Below are 20,533 nucleotides of genomic sequence, written 5' to 3'. Positions count from 1 at the left end.
ATATAGAGTACTCAATCGATGAGCCGGATGCGGGGCGGGTCAAAGGGCGTGGCTGGGCGGAGCGGAGCTGGGCGTAGGCGCATTACGCAGAAACTGAACTCAACTTGATTGGTTAAATGCGATACTGCGATCGATCACGAACGAATAATAATAATAATCAAACGGGAGCCAACGTACGCTAAATGAGCATTGATTGATCGATGAAATTATGACAGCTTGGGGCTGCTTTCTTTGTGGAATGAGACAACAGAATGCAGCAGGTTTCAATTATAACAAATACTTACAAATTCTGTATTAAGATCGATACTCAAGTTGCTAGCAAACCGTTGAAGTACTCGATTTACTAAGAGCTCATTAATTAGTTCATTGAATTTAAATACTTTTTAACTATATTCATAGCATACTTCCTAGGGCATTTTGGAACCTGCTGCATTCTGCTTACTACACGATATTTTCTAAACTACAATCACTATTTTAGTACATGTTTCACTCACTCACACGAACAACTAATGCTATTGTTCAAATATATAATGATTGCGTTTGAGTGAGTGAACAAAATCGAACACAAACAGAAAGGGATTTCCAAACAATGGGGACACCATAACCATAAGCATATATTTTTTTCGGTTTTTGATCTGGTGTGTATTGCTCAACGTTTGAGTGGGTGTGAACTGCATGTGGACATCGTGTGTGGATGGGGCCTGTAATCCCGGCTAGGACTACATGCATGAGATCTAACAATGATTCTATGAAGAGAGCTTCCTCGAGTGTGAATGTTTCGGTTTTTGTTGTGATAGCCTGGGGTGAGTGATCTGGTTAGAGTGTCCACTTGGACACTGGGCTACTTACGCCGCTGTTGCTGATCGTGTTCGTGGTGGTGGTGCTGATATTGTTGTTATTGTTGTTGTTGGTCATGCCCATGTTCTTCTTCTTAACCAGTTCCTCGGCACTCTTGATCTCGTCCAGGGTGACACCTTGAGTGGACCGGCGAGTCTCCCTCACGCGCTTAGCATGTGCCTTTCGCTGCGTTTCGCTCTCCTCATCACGCACCGGTGGCACAAAGGATCTACGTTTGGGTTGAGTGAAAATATTTAATTTTAGATTTTGTTACAACACTAACTATTATACATTGCATTAAATTAAAGAGCGGCTACAGCCTTTGGAAGTCAGTAGCAACACATCGAGCCTTAATATCTTTATTAACACATGGTTATTCAATCGATCGGAATGTTCAAAGTCAGCCTCATAAAATCATGCTACGCTTTCTTGGGAGCAAAAATCGGGTTAGCAACTTTTTAGCGGGGTTAGCTCAACGTCAACGAAAACAACCATTAAATCTTGCTCATTACTTGAAGAAGTTCTTGATCATATTGCTCGCGGATTGTTTGGGCGGTGGCTTGGAGCTCTCCGCATCGCTGACACTGGCCGTGGACGAGCTGCCATTATTGCTCTTTTCTGCTATTTTCGCTGTAACTTGGCTAATTGATCGACAATGGAGTTTTTTTTTAAAGGAGTAATATACATCACATATTATACAAAATAAACTTACCTGCGAATTGGTGGGGTCTGTACAGTTGTCGATGGAGAATTGATCGCCGTGGCGGCTGTGCTCGTGGGCGTGGCAATCGTAACGGTCGGTTTCCTGAGGATAATCAAAATAGAAAGATTTTAGAGAAGGATTCAAAGTGGAACTGGAAATACAGCCAAGAGTAGGTAGACGACATTGGTGCGTGGCCTAGGAAAATATGTTAAATAGTTTGGTGCAATGAGTTATTATACTGAAGGTGTAGACGAGAAGAAGCTAAGCAAAAGCACAGTCAGGTGAATAGTTACAACAAATTAGGCTTGGGTTAACAGCTATGAGAGTATGGTTTTTAAACTAGATCAGATTTTAGGACAGACAAATTCTATTCCTTATTTCCTACTCCTATTGAGTATTTAATAATACATAATTGTATCTATCAAGTAGCTTAGATATACATTAAACAATTTGAATTATACTAGAGTATAAAGGTGGCCTTTAATAGCTTTTGTTTATATTTTTATTTTTATTTATATCAACTCTGCTTGAAATTCCCATTTACAACTCATAACAAATTCAAATAATGAAATACATACAATACTAGTTCCCTTTCTACTTAATGTAACTAAAAAATCTGATCTAGTCTGTTTTTTTTTGGGATGTGTTGAATGCAAAACAAACCTGTAATACATTGAGTTATCTTTGAGTGAGGCCGATCTTTGTACGCTATATAATTGATTTGCTGCCGATGCTGCTGCTGCTACTGGTTGTTGTTGTGTTGTGCTTGTGTTGTTGGTGTTCGAGTGGGTGTTGTTGAATGTACTGGATGTTGTTGTTGTTGTAGGGGTGCTTGTTGTCGTTGTGGTGCCAGCAGCATATCCCAATAGCAGATCGCTTTTGTTGTTGTTATTGTTGTTATTATGATAGTTATTGCTACTTAGGTTATTATTGTTATTGGATTTGTTGGCAGTAGCGGCATTAGCATTCGCATTCGCCGGCAAAATGGGACAGGAATTGGCCTTTATGCGTGCCCGCAGCTCATTGTACTTTTGATAGAACCTGTCATTCGGATTCGATTCGATTTTGGCCGTTTTCGAGCGAGGATCGTGCGTTTTCGAGCGTTTTTCGAACGTTCGTGCGGGCGGTCGTTCAGGTGGGCGGGCGGTTGGTCGTAGCGAGCAGGTGGGCGAGCGGGCAGGTTAGATTTCGGGATAAGCGTTTTGATGAGTTTGTTGTTTTTGGTCGGTTGTGGTGCGTTGGCAATGCAATTATTGTTTGATCGATTTTTGGTTGTTGTTTGGAAAAAATTGGGTGGGAAAAAAAAATAAAGCAAAACAAAAATTTTAAAATCAATACAATACTTTGTTTTCCCTTATTTGTTGCCTTTTGCAGTCAACGCTTCACTTTGCCAAAATGCGAATGGTGTTATGGAAAAAGCTCATAAACGCAAAGCTTGTGATTCATACAGATTCTCAGAGCTTTCCCAGATCCATGATACAATCATGGGTAAATTTAAACAATTTATCAGTATATGAATTTCGTGAATAGCTGAATGAGTGGTTAACAATTTTAGCGTGAATGTGTGTGTGCTGATGATGATAAGCAAATGCAATCGGCAAAAGTGAAAAGCGAACTGCAAAAATCAACCAATAAATCAAATCAAGACCTTTCGGTGCAATTTGGCCGATCGTTGTAGTACATAATCATTGTATATGTGGGTTAATCTGAGATGCGATTGGGTGTTTGTGTGTGAGCGGCACGCAATGTTTTATTTTCTTGGGATTCAACTCACTTTTGATCGTTCTCAAAGCTTTGCGTGCGTCGCAAAATGACGTCGTTGGCGGTCTCCGAGCTATTGCTGCTGAGCTCTCTATCAGGAACTTCTGCAAAATGGTAATTATATTGATTATTACTATCTGATTCGATTACGAACGTTGCCAATCAGTGCGCTTCAAGAGATTGCAGATAGCTAGAACACGACATGATCTCGAAATAGATTCATATATAGTATTTACTTTTTGAAACAATTTAACTTTATTTAGAAATATCTTTTTATCTGCAAACCCTAAAGCGCACTTCATAGCTCCGTTAGGACTTACGATTATTAGTGGGACTGTCGCTGGGAGTGCGGGGCAGTTTGCGTCGCCATGGCGCCTCCTCCTCGACTGGATGCTCGACGGCGTGGATCTGCTGGTTGGGCTTGACGTTCTCAGCTGTAAGAGCAACAGGTGAAAAGTGTTAATATACACCTCGAAAACAATTTACAACTAGGATTAGGTTAGTGGCTATTGGGCGGGCTTATCACAGAAAGGTTTCGGCGAGGAACTCCTCAATCAGGACGCAAAACAAATGCCGACTACCTTCGCTCTCGGAGAGGCTGGTCAAGTGTGAGCTTTCCGTGGAATCACTCAGCTCTTCTGTATCGCTCTGGCCACTGGCCACCACTTCGCCAACTCCACCAACATCATCATCATTATCACCATCATCATTATCATCAGCAGCAGCGTTTGGAATCGAAGAATTAGCTTCGTTAGCTTCACTTGAGCCACTGGCAGCTGCAGTGTGCGTGATTTACAAGCAGAGACAATACACAAATACAGAGAGATAGATAGAGACACTATACAGATACAGAGAGAGAAAAAAGGGGATACCACTGATGGATGATCATGATCGTGATGAAGGCAAATTATTATACTGGACAATGTGATCTTGAGTGACTAAAATACGAGAGGCAGTGGCAAATGTTTTACGATTAAATGCTCCAACAACAAAAGGTTATCGCGCATGAGAACCTAAACAGGATAATAAACAGGACGAACACAAGAGTGTGTGTGTGCGAGAAATCAAAGAAAGCTATTCGTTTATATCATGAGTCCAGGGTAAGTTGGAGATAGCTCCAATTTGAAGGCATACGCACCATCCTTTGTGGCATCAGTTCTCACTTCTACGCGCACCAGTTTAGTGGGCGTCTTGTCCACATGATTTTCCATTGCATCTGAGATTCTGCTGAAAAGTAAAAACAATTGATGGATTAGTTATGTTTTTTTTTTAACAGAATGCAAGGCTACAGACTATGAATAATATAAGGTAAACATTTACAAAATATTTTTGAAGAATATGCGTAATTTTCAGTAAAATAATATTAAGACGAATATGTGATTCAACAAAAATACTACGCTTTTGGAATATGCTTTCAAATGTTTGCCAATATATTAAGCTAAATACCTCTTCATTATGTTTTCATTTAAAACCTTGCTATAACTAATTAATCTCACCTTATTTGACTAGATGGTCGCCGCTTGTTGCGTTTGTTGGCCCGCAGTTCTTCCAGGAATTTGACTATTTTGCGATCGGCCACATCGATGCATGACTGCCCGGCATAGTTCCGTATATCCATGTCGGCCAGTGACTCCACGAGCATCTCGGCCGTCTCCCGTTGACCCCAATGCGATGCCGCATGCAGTGGCGTCCAGCCATCGTTATCCTGGCGATCCACATTGCCACGGCCGGCCAGGAGCAGACCCAGCACTTTCGTGTAACCCTTTGCGGCGGCTACGTGTAGGGCTGTGGCTCCCGTTTTCGGATGCGGTCTATCCACCTCGGCGGCATCGCTTCTCAGCCACTTTTTGGCATCGTTCAGCATCGCCTGCTCCTCGGCCTTTCGAGCCTCATCCACGTTGATGTTTAGCTCCTGCACCATCTTCTCCATGTAGTCAATCATGGCCATGTGCTGCACATCGATGGCCAAATCCAAGGCCAGATCGCCATCGCTGTTCACAGCGGCCACATCAGCGCCATTTTCCACCAAATACCGAGCTATGCTCACAAATCTAGAAAATTAATTAAGCACAAAATGAGTAATGAAATTGATTGCAATTTGGACTGAAAACTCACCCGCAGGAGGCAGTGGCGTGCAGGGGCGTCCAGCCCTCGTTATCCTGGCGGTTTATGTCGGCACCTCGTTCCACCAGAAACTCCACCATGTCCAGATTGTCGTCTATGCACGCCTGTAAAATAGCAAAATGAGTTTTCGATTAAGTAAGCGGAATGGAATTCTTTTTTACTAAATATATCTTTGTTGCGTAATTTTTATGATTTTCATCAATTAATGACAAAATAAACTACATATTTTCTCAAGTCTCAAGTTTCTCACAAATTACAAACGTCTATCCATTGTAAATTACTCATCTTATGGATGAGACTGCCTCATTGTGATTCCAAATTGAAAGGTCGAAGCCATAAACATCAATCCTTGAAAGCGTTCTACTTTGCCAAACGAAATGTATTTATTTAAATTTTTATGGCCAGAAAAACAATTCGATTTCCCGACCAGAGTCGTAAATGCAGTGCATCAAAAGTTGAATCAACTTTCGTAGAAGAGATTCGATTTGCAGCCGCCTGCCATCGATTTGCTTTTATAAGAGAGCTAGTAAATGTTTTAAAAATTTGTGTGTTTATCTTGCTAAAACGCTAAAGTAAACAGCCAGAAGGCAAAAGCCAAAGCGGAGCGTATTCAGTCAGCATGCTTGGGTTGTTTATGCGGATTTCCGCTGAACCCGCCTAGACATCTCTTCATTTGGCTGGATGGTTGGATGGCACATGCACGCCACCGAACGACGATGATATCATCGTCGGCGACTCCGGCGCTTCTTTGGGGCCGCTGCTATCTGGGAACCAGAGAGGAACAACCCAGCCCAGTCCAGTCCAGCCCAACCCAACCCAATCCAATCCGACCCCACAACAATGTCGGTGTGCGACGCGAGTGGAGACGACAACGCCTCGTAGTTGCAAATGCCGATAAGCATTCTTGGGCGCAAAAGCAACAGCTCCGCCGAAAGAAAAGAAAGTAAAAGAACAGGCCCACAACAAAAGGCGCTAGACTCTATCAATGCACAGAACGAAAAATTCGAATAGAGTCACATTCCAATTGTGTTTTGTATGGGTTCTTATCTGTGAGATATTCATTCAACAGGGCTTATGTTATTGGCAAGTTTTTGGAAGCAAGGCTATTAACATATTTTGCTTATCGACAGAACACAATCGCTACAGTTAACTCAGAAAATTTGGTTTGTTCTTTATAGCTGGTACTCACAGTAGCCATACATGAACACAAATTACTTATAAACTTATAATTTCTTATAAATTACTTACAAATTACTTATAACATAGAACGAATTTTATTCAATATTAAAGTTTTTCAGATATTAAATGTTCTTTATCATATTTTCTCCAGTGTATTGCCCCCACCCTCCCCTTTCGCATTTGATAACAGCGCCCGTTTGAGGAGTGGGGCATTATACAAATCAAATGACCGATTCTCTCTATCCATTCTCTTCTTTTTCCCGTCCCCTACCACCGCATACATATGTTAATTCACATTTTTTACTGACCGAGCTTCAAAGTGACTTCTTTGCCGTTGCTTTTAAAATCCAAAAGCCATTTCCATTTCGCAGTAAAACGCATAAAAAACAAAAAAAAAAAATCTGAAGAAGGCTAGAAAGAGTGAGTGAAACGACGGCGGGTGGGCCCAAACAATTTGTAAATCAGGAACGCAGCCAATTAATTAATTATGAACAATTTTGATAATAAACCGAGCGGCAGGAAAAAGGGGTTTTGCGAAAAGACAACGCCCACGCGTGACCATCCGCAAATCAACTTGACGACAATGTCCAATGGCATTTTTTGTGGTATGCAAACATTTTTGACACCAGCTACTCCATCAGCGAAAAAAATTCCTCGATTTGCCGCCAGACTTTTGGGCCTTTAATGTCAGCAGAGCAACGGATTCTACGCTATTTCCATTTGCATGGCCAACCCGAAAAAGCGGTGAAAAACGCGAAAAGCAGAAAGTAAAGTAAAAAAATAAATGCATGCTAAGTTTAGCCTTTTGTTTTGGCACGCCATTGAGCGGCATTTTCAGCCGTTGCACGCCAAATGTTATTCACCTCGCCGCATTACGTATACGCCGCGTAGGCCAGCAGCCAACAGCGACTTGTTGAGACGGCTTTCAGACTCTGGGCCGCCAGCTTAACGTGGCTCATTACGCGGCAGTTTGCCAGGCGCCAAGCTCCATTTGGCCCATTTGGCTTTTGTTAACCATCAATGCACATAATTCTGGCTTATAACTCAATAGCCTGCATCATTCCCCTGATGAAGAAGGCAGGCAGGAGAGTTTCACGTTAAACACTACTTCAGAGTTAGGTCTGAAGGATTTTGGCTTAACTAGCGCAGGCTATTAAATATTCAAGTCAACTGATTACATTGCAGATGAACTTTGCAAAGAAAAACAAACTTTGTCATAAGTTCAAGCAAAGCCAAGTTTTTCAACTAATGAATCGTTCATTAGGTGAATTAATCCTTTGAAATTTGTGTTGGGTTGTTTGTTCAACTGCTAAATCAAGAAACCACTTAATTAAGAAATAATTACAACGAACTTATTATTATTTGGCTTTAATTATTTTCATAATTATTTCATAATTTTCCCGTTTTATGTGGATACAACAATTCATTGTATTTTAAAATACGTTTTAAGAAACATTCCTGGGCACTCATTGACCCACCGCCCTAGTATACAATTATACGTTGAAACGAGCAAATATGCATATATTATAATTGAAATGCCAAAACAGGCGAGCACAACCGCTTGAGTTCAATAAATTACAAATTTGGATTAGCGCCACAAGATAAAAGTGCAAAGAAGATACATAAACCATATGATATATATGCGCACATATAGAAAATATATATATGTATGTATATATACCTAGACGTGCCTATATCCCGCCGATTTTGAGGCATTTGCTCTGTGTGAAATGTTCTAACATATTGCAGAGCCTATTTAAACATTTCGATCGTATCTATTTCGATTATTTTCTCTCGGGTAGCATGTATCTCATGTAGCTCAATAGCATTTTGCCACTAAAAATGCTTGGCATATTTTTGCCAAATTGTATAACGATTTATACGGCGCCATTTGAGTAGGTGCTCTTGGTGGTCAGCAAATGCAAATTGTTTCCAACTTTGAATGTATTTTTATTTCTAATTTCTTTCGAGTAGTCAGTCGTCCACCAGGTGCGGCCAGACATCTGGCTGGACTAAAGAGAGAAGTGTGAAAAATCATGAACACCAGCTATTCCACAATGAAAAATAAACAAACCGAAAGAAAAACCGAACGGAAACAAGAATCTAGACAATTTCCTTATGATTCCAAAGATTTATGTTCTGCTTGCGAAATTACATTGTAATTATAAAATATTGTAATATTTTGTAATATAAAATGTAATCGAGGTTCCTAGAAATAAATTTGGCAAAGCTTTTGCTTGCACTAAGCTTTTCACAATAAAATCTTATCTTTCAATGTTTATTTACCCAAGATTCACACTTGAGAATAAGCTGATATTATAATCAGTCTAAAAACATTCACCTGTGCTGTTTTCGATTCTACGAAGTTGTAGTTGATAAAAAATATATATGGTTCTAAAATACACGAGAAATCGTAAAGGTGCCATAGAAATTCCAAGAACTATGATGGATATTGAAAACATTTCCTGCTGGCAAATGTTTAAAAGTTACTACAATTTCAACGATATGTTCCAAAAACAAAAAATACAACAATAATTTCATTAAACACATATAGAATTGAACATATATTTTCCGCCGAACTATTTCTAAACTCATGTCGTCATGGCTTGGCAAAAATTATCGTATTTTTTCGTATAGTTCCCGCTGGTTTCGGTTGCTTTATCCATAAAACAGCAGATTTCAAATCGTTTGTGTGTGCGGCGCGTGCGAGCTAAATGTACATAATAATTATAATAATAATGATTATAATAGAATTGGCAACCAGAAATGATGAAAAATAAAAGATTGGTCAGGCCGCCTAAGACGAAGGAACTCGGTTGTAAAACGAAGCATTTTTAATGGCATACATTTCGCGTCTGTCTATGGCTAGAAATGGTATTATGCAACGCACATACTGGCAGCAGATACAGATACAGATACAAATGCGAGTTGCGGACTACGGACTGCAGACATCACATCAAATTGTATCTGGCATAGAGCGAATTTTCATTTTGATCATTCGCATTCGTTTTGTTATTTTGGGTGTAAAGCACGAAACGAGAAATAAATCAAATCAAGTGTAGCGACCGCATCCATTTATATACAACAACCAAAGCCCAAACAGATACATCCAGACAGATCATTCTTGAGGATATTCCATTTGTTGTATCTGTGAATCTGTACGTCTGTGCGTCTGTAGTTTGTAGCTTGTGCGTTTCAACAGCTGTCCGTCCCGTCAGTCCGTCGAAAACCGGGCCAAGGTTAGAAAACACGTCAATAAAGCGCGTTAGCCGACAGCAACAAATCTACCAGCGCTGCTACCATGTAGTGTGTGTGTTTTCATTTTGGATTTGGGAAAACTCACGCAGCTTTTCCCAACTCCCCAAGCACACAGATTCGATTCGATTCCATTCGATTCGATCAGGACTCGTCATCCATCCGTGATCACGATCGTCATGTCAGCGGATCGGCAATTGTTACGATTATTATGCACTCAGCTCTGACTATAGCTCAATTTAACAGAAGTCTTGACAGAATAATTTCTTAATTTATGCGGCGCCGGTTGCCTGCCCCTACCCTCCTATAAAAATCGAAATATATCAATTGCTAATTGGCAGAAATCTATGTATATAAATCAATTTCTTAATTTGAGCAAATCATTGATAGAGGCTGATTAATGAAGAAACACAGATTCGCACTCAGGGGACCAAAACCTGATTGGATGTTTGAAAGAGTTTATACAGATGGGTAAATTAGGCAAAATGATATTTTTATTTAAATAATTTTTATTCACAAAAGCATTTATTCACAGAAGCATAAAATAAATATAGTTTCTTGATTTAATATTTCTATGTTCCTAATAAATTGTTTTGGAACGTACCGTAATAGTTTCACTTCAAAGCTACAAAATGATTCATTTGATTATAATAAACACACTACAACTAAAACCATAAATATTTCGGAAAAGCCCACGTATTTCCAAAAGTTCTAATTTTATCACACACATCTAATTCATGTGAAACGGTGTGGACCTTGAAATATAATTCTATAAAATATATTTCTATATATTTCTATATTTCCTTGAACTGCATTTAAACGTAGATATCTGAGTCGGAACGCTTGTAAACAGCCGTAATTTATTGCCATTTCTTTGATAATTTCCCACTTGTCCCCCAGCGAGTTTGAACGTCAATGCACGCAACGACCGCTTGTAGGCCACATGAAAAATCAAAGTCAGCCAGCGGCATGGATATACACGGTCACTTGCAACAGCCTCCTCCTGCTCCCATCCTCCCCATTCGCGCTTTCCTATCTGCCGCTCCATCAGTCAACATCATTCATATGAAGACCAAGGTAGCGGCGGTAAACAGTGGAACTGGTGATTCTTTAAATATTTAATATATTTTAGAATTAGGTTTCTCACTTCTGATTATGCTCCATCATGACCAGCAGTTCATTCCCTCCACTTATTTATCAAGCAAACATTGATGTTGACGCAATACACAATTCAATCTCATTCGCGTGCATAACAAGTATTTATCACCAAGTTCAAAGGTTATGAATTTTCTGTATTTTATTTTTTAATATTTCTTGCTGTTTAGGCATGAGCTATGCTTATGAATGCTTCATCAAATGATTAGTAATATTTAATAAATATGAAAAAAAAAAAACGTTATCCTGCATTACATTGTAATGTAACAATAGCATTTTTAAAAACATTTTTTGTGTGTTTCATTACTGTTTTGTAATAAATATTTAATATTTAAGAACTGCGCAGTTGAGGCCGCCTAAAAAGTAACCTGCTGCAGGAGATTACATTTCGTAACCATTTTTATTAGACTTTAAACCACTGTGGCCCATCCTGTTCGCAGCCATCGTGTCGCATGCCATTGAAAATGTGTTGCAGGTGCAGGTGTGGTGCTGTCGTTGTCAATGCTCATGAATGGAAGGCCCAAAACGTTGCAAGCACATACGTACATATGTGAATGTGAAGTTGATGCGGCATGGGGCAAAGGAAGGCGTCTACGAAGAAAAGGGCGGGGGCGGACTTTTGCAATCATTAGAGGACTTGTAAGTGCAGGCGATAAGATAATTATTTTAATAAATGCAATCGAAATTCCGCTTTGCGGTCGAGCAAAAAAACGACAGCGGCAAGTGAAGCAAATAGCCGCAGGTTGCGGCCGCACTTGCACCGCAAACAATGTGGCAGGTAATTCAAAACGTTTGCACTGTGTTCCCATTGTTATTATTATTTATTATTGTTGCTGTTTCTGTAATTACAGTGCACTCGCAGACAGTGAAGCCTCCCCGCAATGCCCGCCATCCCGCACTCAACAAATTAGCATCTGGTTAACAAGTGCGCCACCGCGGTTAAACGGTGAAAATCTACGACTCTTCGCTGGCGCAGCATAATTAGAATCAATTATATCGAATGGGAGCAGAGCGCACACAGTGAGTGCAAAATGGGTGTGGACAGGCGGCACTCTTGCAAATTGACTCGGGAATTTGTTTAGGGAAACCATTTCGGCCTTTTCTATATTTGATTTTCAAAATTACAATGCGATTTGTTGATGAAACAAATTTAATTTGTTGTTCTGTTATAGCTAATACCAAACTAAATTTGAGAGAACAGTGAGCGCAAGAAGGGAGTGGACAGAAAATCGACTAGGAAATTTGTATAGGAATTCCAGGGGAATCTTAAAAGGGAAATTCATTTTAAAAAACCGTATTTAATTGAATTGAACCCCAAAATATTTTTACAGCATATCTTAATACTATTTTATAACTATTTTTAAACGTTAAATAAACTCTCCATTAAATAGTTATTAAATGATATGATATAAATCACAAATCTTTATTTGTTCTTGCTATTATTTTGTATTAATTAAGTAAAACTTTTTCTTGATCTAGAACAATAGAACGAATTTCCATGATAAGTACGGAAAATTTATGCTTTTTATTTCATTTCCGTGCCAGCAAAGCATCATTAAATTCCTATTCTTCGACATGCCACAAAATCGAGTCAAACAAATGGGAGGAAAACTGAAAATGATTTTGCGAAAATCTTTGGGCTTTCAATATGTAAACGCGCTTTCGTGTGTATGGGTTTTGTATGTTTTTCTTGGTTGTTAAAAATAGAACATTTTGTATTTTTCTTATTTAATGCTTTTGGCCGTTTGCCTTTTGCTTGTGGCTGTTGTTGTTGGCCATGCCGTTCTGGCCATTCGACTTGTAAATCGTCGGCTTGCATTAGCCATGTATTTGCTGTATTTGTTAATATTCGAAATTCGAATTGTTGTTGCGGCGGCGGTGTTGAAACCGCAGAAAGAGCACGAAATACCCAACAACAATAATGGTCGAGCGTCTAGCGAACGGCCCCTGCACAGTGGGCCTAAACGGAATGGATCATTCTTGACCTTGATTGGATATCCTATAAAAACTCCAAACTAATAGCGTAAATATGTCATATTGCTGTCTTATTTATCTTCTTCGCTTGAAAAATGAAATAAATGAGATATGCATATAAAATATTAAATCTGGTCTAATTAAATTCTTAATCCTTACGAAACCATTTGGTAATTCTTTTCGTTTGCTGCTAGATATTCTTGTAGTATTTTTTTCTAATATTTGTATATTTGACCCACAGTGCGACCCACGTCAGCACCACAGTTGGACGCAACGCAACAGTGTCGAAACTGCAGCTCCCTGCGCCCGTTCCACCCCATCCCCGCCCCCAATCCACCCACCACCCCCTCGCCCAGTCGCGTGATCGCAGTTGCAGCAGACTGACGCAACGCCTAGCCGCCTTCTAAAGTGGGGAAATCAATCCCTGGTGCCAGGGGATGCAGTGTGAATATTCACATTTAATTAACTGAATATTGCACCTGCTGCAAATGCAACCCTTAATAGAATTTTCAATATTCGCCACTTCCAACCAAACAACAAGGAAATATTTTGATTACATAGCAAAGTTTCTATTTCATTTTGTAATTTGTATGTTTGCAAACGATTACTTAAGCGAGTATTATCAATAATCCTATGACTATTGTCTTTTTCTTTTTTCTAGCGACTGTTTATATTATTGTATATCCTTTAAAAAGTTAAGGCATTCATTTGTTTGTAGCTTATGAATGATAAAATATTATTTAAAATGTAATTGCTTATGTCTTTATGTTTTATTTATTTACAAATTGAGCAAAAATAAGAACATTGTTGGATAATAAGTAGTATTTCCTCAAAGTAGAACCATTGAAACGTTACATTTTCCTTTATTTTAGTTATAAATATACAATAGTTAAGATACAACCCTATAAGGACTATTCCAAAATGTGAGAGAATGAAGAATACTGGCACGACTCACCTGGTGCAGGGCGGTGAGTCCATCGACGTTGGCGGTGTTGATGTCGGCGCCCTGGTCGAGCAGCTGGACGACCTCGTCCTTGTCGCCGGAGAGGCAGGCGGCGAGGAAGACACAGCCGGAGCTGAACTTAATCCTGCGCCCGTGCTCGTGCCGGGGGGTGGGGGCGGCGCGGTTGGTGTCCGACTCCTCCCAGCGCTTCAGCTGCTCGGCGCGCTTCATCATCGCCGAGTTGTTGCGCGCGTCCAGCGAGGACATCTTGGCAGATCCTTCTTGGCCAGACGAACGATCTGCTCCTTCAGATAATCCTGCTACTTGCTGCAGAGCACGCGCTCTGTGAGATCGCTCGACTGCTCCAGATGTGTGTAGTAGCCTTTGTATGTAGCAATTGCTCTATCGTTATTGCTTTATTGCTCTGTTGTTTGCAATGGGAATTGGGTTTTGATTTTGCACTATTTATAGAAAATGCTTCACACTTTCGATTTTCGATCACAACTACACTTTTGCTGTTTGTACTGCTGCTTCTGCTGCTCCTGCTTCTTCTTCTCCTGCTTGCTGATTATTATTATTTTACTATTTTTCTATTTTCTTTGCGTGTGTGTGCGCGTGCGTGCGTGCGTGTGCGTTTGCTTTATCAGCCAACTTCTTGGCGTTTTCTTCTCCGCTCACTCACACAATGTCGCAATCGGGAACGCTTCCTCTCTCTCACTCGCTCTCTCGCAAAACAATGCTATTTGTTGTTGTTTAACGCGCACCTTTGTTGTTGCATTCAATGGAAATTACACAAGAGGATAGGGCAAGAAAATTCGAAATACGATAGGGGAAATTAATATTTTGCAACTGCTTTATTTAGAGCTTCGAGCTGCTGGGCTACATAGTGTTAAGCAAACACATTTTCATATCAATTAAAAACACTTGCGGGCATTTTAGCAGCCGCTTGTTTTTTTTACACTTTGTTTATCATTCTCCCTTTCGCGCTCTCTCTCTCTCTCTGCCTCTCACACACACCCATGCAGTTAGGGCTTGCATACGGAGAGCGCGAATGGCTGAGCCTGCATGTGTGTGTGTTACCAATTTGACATAAATTCAACAGCCGCGACGCTGACGTCGCGAGTAAATAGAACGAAAATGGAAGCCGCGTATTTTTTCACGCACAAAAATGCGATGATTTTATGTAATTGGGCAGGCTGGCGGTATTGCACAAAAGTCCTTGCAAATGCGAGTGCAATTATGTAAAGGCATTTTTACATCGCCCCACATTTTACATTCCACTCCACACTCACACACACATTCACTCGCCTCGCACACAGACGCAACACATACACACGTATGCCGCACACGCACGTAGAGAAAAATGGATTGCAGTAGAAACTTTTCACACACACCGAAAGGCCAAGCGAAAAACGCACCTTTCCCGCGAAATTCCCAGAACTTTCAGTGCTCTCTGGGCTTTAATAGCTGCAGGACTCTCCGCTGAAGCGCTCCTCGTCCGCGAGGCACTGGTATTTCACTTTATTTTGCATATTTTCGCTGGCGTTCAAATCGAATTTCATCCGCACGAAGTTCACAGACCAAAATTTTTTGACGATGTGAATCGGAGGGCAATGCGCGGTATATTTAGCCATTTTCTCGCCTGGTCGAGCGAGTTTGAACGTCAATGCACGCAACGACCGCTTGTAGGCCACATGAAAAATCAAAGTCAGCCAGCGGCATGGATATACACGGTCACTTGCAACAGCCTCCTCCTGCTCCCATCCTCCCCATTCGCGCTTTCCTATCTGCCGCTCCATCAGTCAACATCATTCATATGAAGACCAAGGTAGCGGCGGTAAACAGTGGAACTGGTGATTCTTTAAATATTTAATATATTTTAGAATTAGGTTTCTCACTTCTGATTATGCTCCATCATGACCAGCAGTTCATTCCCTCCACTTATTTATCAAGCAAACATTGATGTTGACGCAATACACAATTCAATCTCATTCGCGTGCATAACAAGTATTTATCACCAAGTTCAAAGGTTATGAATTTTCTGTATTTTATTTTTTAATATTTCTTGCTGTTTAGGCATGAGCTATGCTTATGAATGCTTCATCAAATGATTAGTAATATTTAATAAATATGAAAAAAAAAAAACGTTATCCTGCATTACATTGTAATGTAACAATAGCATTTTTAAAAACATTTTTTGTGTGTTTCATTACTGTTTTGTAATAAATATTTAATATTTAAGAACTGCGCAGTTGAGGCCGCCTAAAAAGTAACCTGCTGCAGGAGATTACATTTCGTAACCATTTTTATTAGACTTTAAACCACTGTGGCCCATCCTGTTCGCAGCCATCGTGTCGCATGCCATTGAAAATGTGTTGCAGGTGCAGGTGTGGTGCTGTCGTTGTCAATGCTCATGAATGGAAGGCCCAAAACGTTGCAAGCACATACGTACATATGTGAATGTGAAGTTGATGCGGCATGGGGCAAAGGAAGGCGTCTACGAAGAAAAGGGCGGGGGCGGACTTTTGCAATCATTAGAGGACTTGTAAGTGCAGGCGATAAGATAATTATTTTAATAAATGCAATCGAAATTCCGCTTTGCGGTCGAGCAAAAAAACGACAGCGGCAAGTGAAGCAAATAGCCGCAGGTTGCGGCCGCACTTGCACCGCAAACAATGTGGCAGGTAATTCAAAACGTTTGCACTGTGTTCCCATTGTTATTATTATTTATTATTGTTGCTGTTTCTGTAATTACAGTGCACTCGCAGACAGTGAAGCCTCCCCGCAATGCCCGCCATCCCGCACTCAACAAATTAGCATCTGGTTAACAAGTGCGCCACCGCGGTTAAACGGTGAAAATCTACGACTCTTCGCTGGCGCAGCATAATTAGAATCAATTATATCGAATGGGAGCAGAGCGCACACAGTGAGTGCAAAATGGGTGTGGACAGGCGGCACTCTTGCAAATTGACTCGGGAATTTGTTTAGGGAAACCATTTCGGCCTTTTCTATATTTGATTTTCAAAATTACAATGCGATTTGTTGATGAAACAAATTTAATTTGTTGTTCTGTTATAGCTAATACCAAACTAAATTTGAGAGAACAGTGAGCGCAAGAAGGGAGTGGACAGAAAATCGACTAGGAAATTTGTATAGGAATTCCAGGGGAATCTTAAAAGGGAAATTCATTTTAAAAAACCGTATTTAATTGAATTGAACCCCAAAATATTTTTACAGCATATCTTAATACTATTTTATAACTATTTTTAAACGTTAAATAAACTCTCCATTAAATAGTTATTAAATGATATGATATAAATCACAAATCTTTATTTGTTCTTGCTATTATTTTGTATTAATTAAGTAAAACTTTTTCTTGATCTAGAACAATAGAACGAATTTCCATGATAAGTACGGAAAATTTATGCTTTTTATTTCATTTCCGTGCCAGCAAAGCATCATTAAATTCCTATTCTTCGACATGCCACAAAATCGAGTCAAACAAATGGGAGGAAAACTGAAAATGATTTTGCGAAAATCTTTGGGCTTTCAATATGTAAACGCGCTTTCGTGTGTATGGGTTTTGTATGTTTTTCTTGGTTGTTAAAAATAGAACATTTTGTATTTTTCTTATTTAATGCTTTTGGCCGTTTGCCTTTTGCTTGTGGCTGTTGTTGTTGGCCATGCCGTTCTGGCCATTCGACTTGTAAATCGTCGGCTTGCATTAGCCATGTATTTGCTGTATTTGTTAATATTCGAAATTCGAATTGTTGTTGCGGCGGCGGTGTTGAAACCGCAGAAAGAGCACGAAATACCCAACAACAATAATGGTCGAGCGTCTAGCGAACGGCCCCTGCACAGTGGGCCTAAACGGAATGGATCATTCTTGACCTTGATTGGATATCCTATAAAAACTCCAAACTAATAGCGTAAATATGTCATATTGCTGTCTTATTTATCTTCTTCGCTTGAAAAATGAAATAAATGAGATATGCATATAAAATATTAAATCTGGTCTAATTAAATTCTTAATCCTTACGAAACCATTTGGTAATTCTTTTCGTTTGCTGCTAGATATTCTTGTAGTATTTTTTTCTAATATTTGTATATTTGACCCACAGTGCGACCCACGTCAGCACCACAGTTGGACGCAACGCAACAGTGTCGAAACTGCAGCTCCCTGCGCCCGTTCCACCCCATCCCCGCCCCCAATCCACCCACCACCCCCTCGCCCAGTCGCGTGATCGCAGTTGCAGCAGACTGACGCAACGCCTAGCCGCCTTCTAAAGTGGGGAAATCAATCCCTGGTGCCAGGGGATGCAGTGTGAATATTCACATTTAATTAACTGAATATTGCACCTGCTGCAAATGCAACCCTTAATAGAATTTTCAATATTCGCCACTTCCAACCAAACAACAAGGAAATATTTTGATTACATAGCAAAGTTTCTATTTCATTTTGTAATTTGTATGTTTGCAAACGATTACTTAAGCGAGTATTATCAATAATCCTATGACTATTGTCTTTTTCTTTTTTCTAGCGACTGTTTATATTATTGTATATCCTTTAAAAAGTTAAGGCATTCATTTGTTTGTAGCTTATGAATGATAAAATATTATTTAAAATGTAATTGCTTATGTCTTTATGTTTTATTTATTTACAAATTGAGCAAAAATAAGAACATTGTTGGATAATAAGTAGTATTTCCTCAAAGTAGAACCATTGAAACGTTACATTTTCCTTTATTTTAGTTATAAATATACAATAGTTAAGATACAACCCTATAAGGACTATTCCAAAATGTGAGAGAATGAAGAATACTGGCACGACTCACCTGGTGCAGGGCGGTGAGTCCATCGACGTTGGCGGTGTTGATGTCGGCGCCCTGGTCGAGCAGCTGGACGACCTCGTCCTTGTCGCCGGAGAGGCAGGCGGCGAGGAAGACACAGCCGGAGCTGAACTTAATCCTGCGCCCGTGCTCGTGCCGGGGGGTGGGGGCGGCGCGGTTGGTGTCCGACTCCTCCCAGCGCTTCAGCTGCTCGGCGCGCTTCATCATCGCCGAGTTGTTGCGCGCGTCCAGCGAGGACATCTTGGCAGATCCTTCTTGGCCAGACGAACGATCTGCTCCTTCAGATAATCCTGCTACTTGCTGCAGAGCACGCGCTCTGTGAGATCGCTCGACTGCTCCAGATGTGTGTAGTAGCCTTTGTATGTAGCAATTGCTCTATCGTTATTGCTTTATTGCTCTGTTGTTTGCAATGGGAATTGGGTTTTGATTTTGCACTATTTATAGAAAATGCTTCACACTTTCGATTTTCGATCACAACTACACTTTTGCTGTTTGTACTGCTGCTTCTGCTGCTCCTGCTTCTTCTTCTCCTGCTTGCTGATTATTATTATTTTACTATTTTTCTATTTTCTTTGCGTGTGTGTGCGCGTGCGTGCGTGCGTGTGCGTTTGCTTTATCAGCCAACTTCTTGGCGTTTTCTTCTCCGCTCACTCACACAATGTCGCAATCGGGAACGCTTCCTCTCTCTCACTCGCTCTCTCGCAAAACAATGCTATTTGTTGTTGTTTAACGCGCACCTTTGTTGTTGCATTCAATGGAAATTACACAAGAGGATAGGGCAAGAAAATTCGAAATACGATAGGGGAAATTAATATTTTGCAACTGCTTTATTTAGAGCTTCGAGCTGCTGGGCTACATAGTGTTAAGCAAACACATTTTCATATCAATTAAAAACACTTGCGGGCATTTTAGCAGCCGCTTGTTTTTTTTACACTTTGTTTATCATTCTCCCTTTCGCGCTCTCTCTCTCTCTCTGCCTCTCACACACACCCATGCAGTTAGGGCTTGCATACGGAGAGCGCGAATGGCTGAGCCTGCATGTGTGTGTGTTACCAATTTGACATAAATTCAACAGCCGCGACGCTGACGTCGCGAGTAAATAGAACGAAAATGGAAGCCGCGTATTTTTTCACGCACAAAAATGCGATGATTTTATGTAATTGGGCAGGCTGGCGGTATTGCACAAAAGTCCTTGCAAATGCGAGTGCAATTATGTAAAGGCATTTTTACATCGCCCCACATTTTACATTCCACTCCACACTCACACACACATTCACTCGCCTCGCACACAGACGCAACACATACACACGTATGCCGCACACGCACGTAGAGAAAAATGGATTGCAGTAGAAACTTTTCACACACACCGAAAGGCCAAGCGAAAAACGCACCTTTCCCGCGAAATTCCCAGAACTTTCAGTGCTCTCTGGGCTTTAATAGCTGCAGGACTCTCCGCTGAAGCGCTCCTCGTCCGCGAGGCACTGGTATTTCACTTTATTTTGCATATTTTCGCTGGCGTTCAAATCGAATTTCATCCGCACGAAGTTCACAGACCAAAATTTTTTGACGATGTGAATCGGAGGGCAATGCGCGGTATATTTAGCCATTTTCTCGCCTGGTCACACTAACGCCGCTCACAAAATTGTAGATGGCGTTTTTGTTATGTTAACACTTAGCAGTGCTGTTATGGACCGATTTATTTAACGATGTTAATTCAACTATCATCATTATTTTTGTTTGTTATTTTGTTTG

The 20,533-nt window shown here is 40.4% G+C and overlaps 2 protein-coding genes across 22 annotated transcripts in view; both read right to left on the bottom strand.

Annotated features, from left to right (window-relative positions):
* LOC6605863 (protein phosphatase 1 regulatory subunit 12A) overlaps positions 1-15,438 on the bottom strand; it is a 29,514-nt gene extending 14,076 nt beyond the window's left edge. For 7 of the 20 annotated variants that reach the window (XR_004361908.1, XM_032719763.1, XM_032719766.1 and 4 more), the window contains exons 1-11: positions 15,350-15,438; positions 13,944-14,495; positions 5,417-5,529; positions 4,798-5,352; positions 4,440-4,528; positions 3,622-3,735; positions 3,315-3,405; positions 2,204-2,581; positions 1,550-1,642; positions 1,350-1,478; positions 850-1,066 (exon numbers count right to left, since the gene is read on the bottom strand). Coding sequence is in view for 19 of the 20 variants with exons in the window: in XM_032719763.1 (XP_032575654.1) it covers positions 850-1,066; positions 1,350-1,478; positions 1,550-1,642; positions 2,204-2,581; positions 3,315-3,405; positions 3,622-3,735; positions 4,440-4,528; positions 4,798-5,352; positions 5,417-5,529; positions 13,944-14,198 (2,034 nt within the window). In the remaining variant the exon portion in view is untranslated. The remainder of the gene's footprint in view (positions 1-849; positions 1,067-1,349; positions 1,479-1,549; positions 1,643-2,203; positions 2,582-3,314; positions 3,406-3,621; positions 3,736-4,439; positions 4,529-4,797; positions 5,353-5,416; positions 5,530-13,943; positions 14,496-15,349) is intronic. The other 13 variants (XM_032719764.1, XM_032719780.1, XM_032719762.1 and 10 more) reach the window with 8 other exon arrangements.
* LOC116801277 (protein phosphatase 1 regulatory subunit 12B-like) lies at positions 14,504-20,378 on the bottom strand. Of its 2 annotated transcripts, none has more exons than XM_032719783.1 (3): positions 20,173-20,378; positions 18,767-19,318; positions 14,504-14,695 (listed from the first exon to the last, which is right to left on the bottom strand). In XM_032719783.1, the coding sequence occupies exons 2-3, from the start codon at positions 19,019-19,021 to the stop codon at positions 14,606-14,608; spliced, it is 345 nt and encodes a 114-aa protein (XP_032575674.1). In that variant the 5' UTR covers positions 19,022-19,318; positions 20,173-20,378; the 3' UTR covers positions 14,504-14,605. The 2 variants fall into 2 exon arrangements, with proteins under 2 accessions (XP_032575674.1, XP_032575673.1); XM_032719782.1 differs by lacking the exon at positions 14,504-14,695 and adding an exon at positions 15,656-16,428.
* Between the last annotated feature and the right edge of the window lie 155 nt (positions 20,379-20,533).

This window comes from Drosophila sechellia, chromosome 3L, assembly GCF_004382195.2.
Source record: "Drosophila sechellia strain sech25 chromosome 3L, ASM438219v1, whole genome shotgun sequence".
NCBI classification, from domain to species: Eukaryota; Metazoa; Arthropoda; class Insecta; order Diptera; family Drosophilidae; genus Drosophila; species Drosophila sechellia.
The sequence above is the reverse complement of the archived record's forward strand: the minus strand, read 5'-3'. Positions and strand labels throughout refer to the sequence as shown.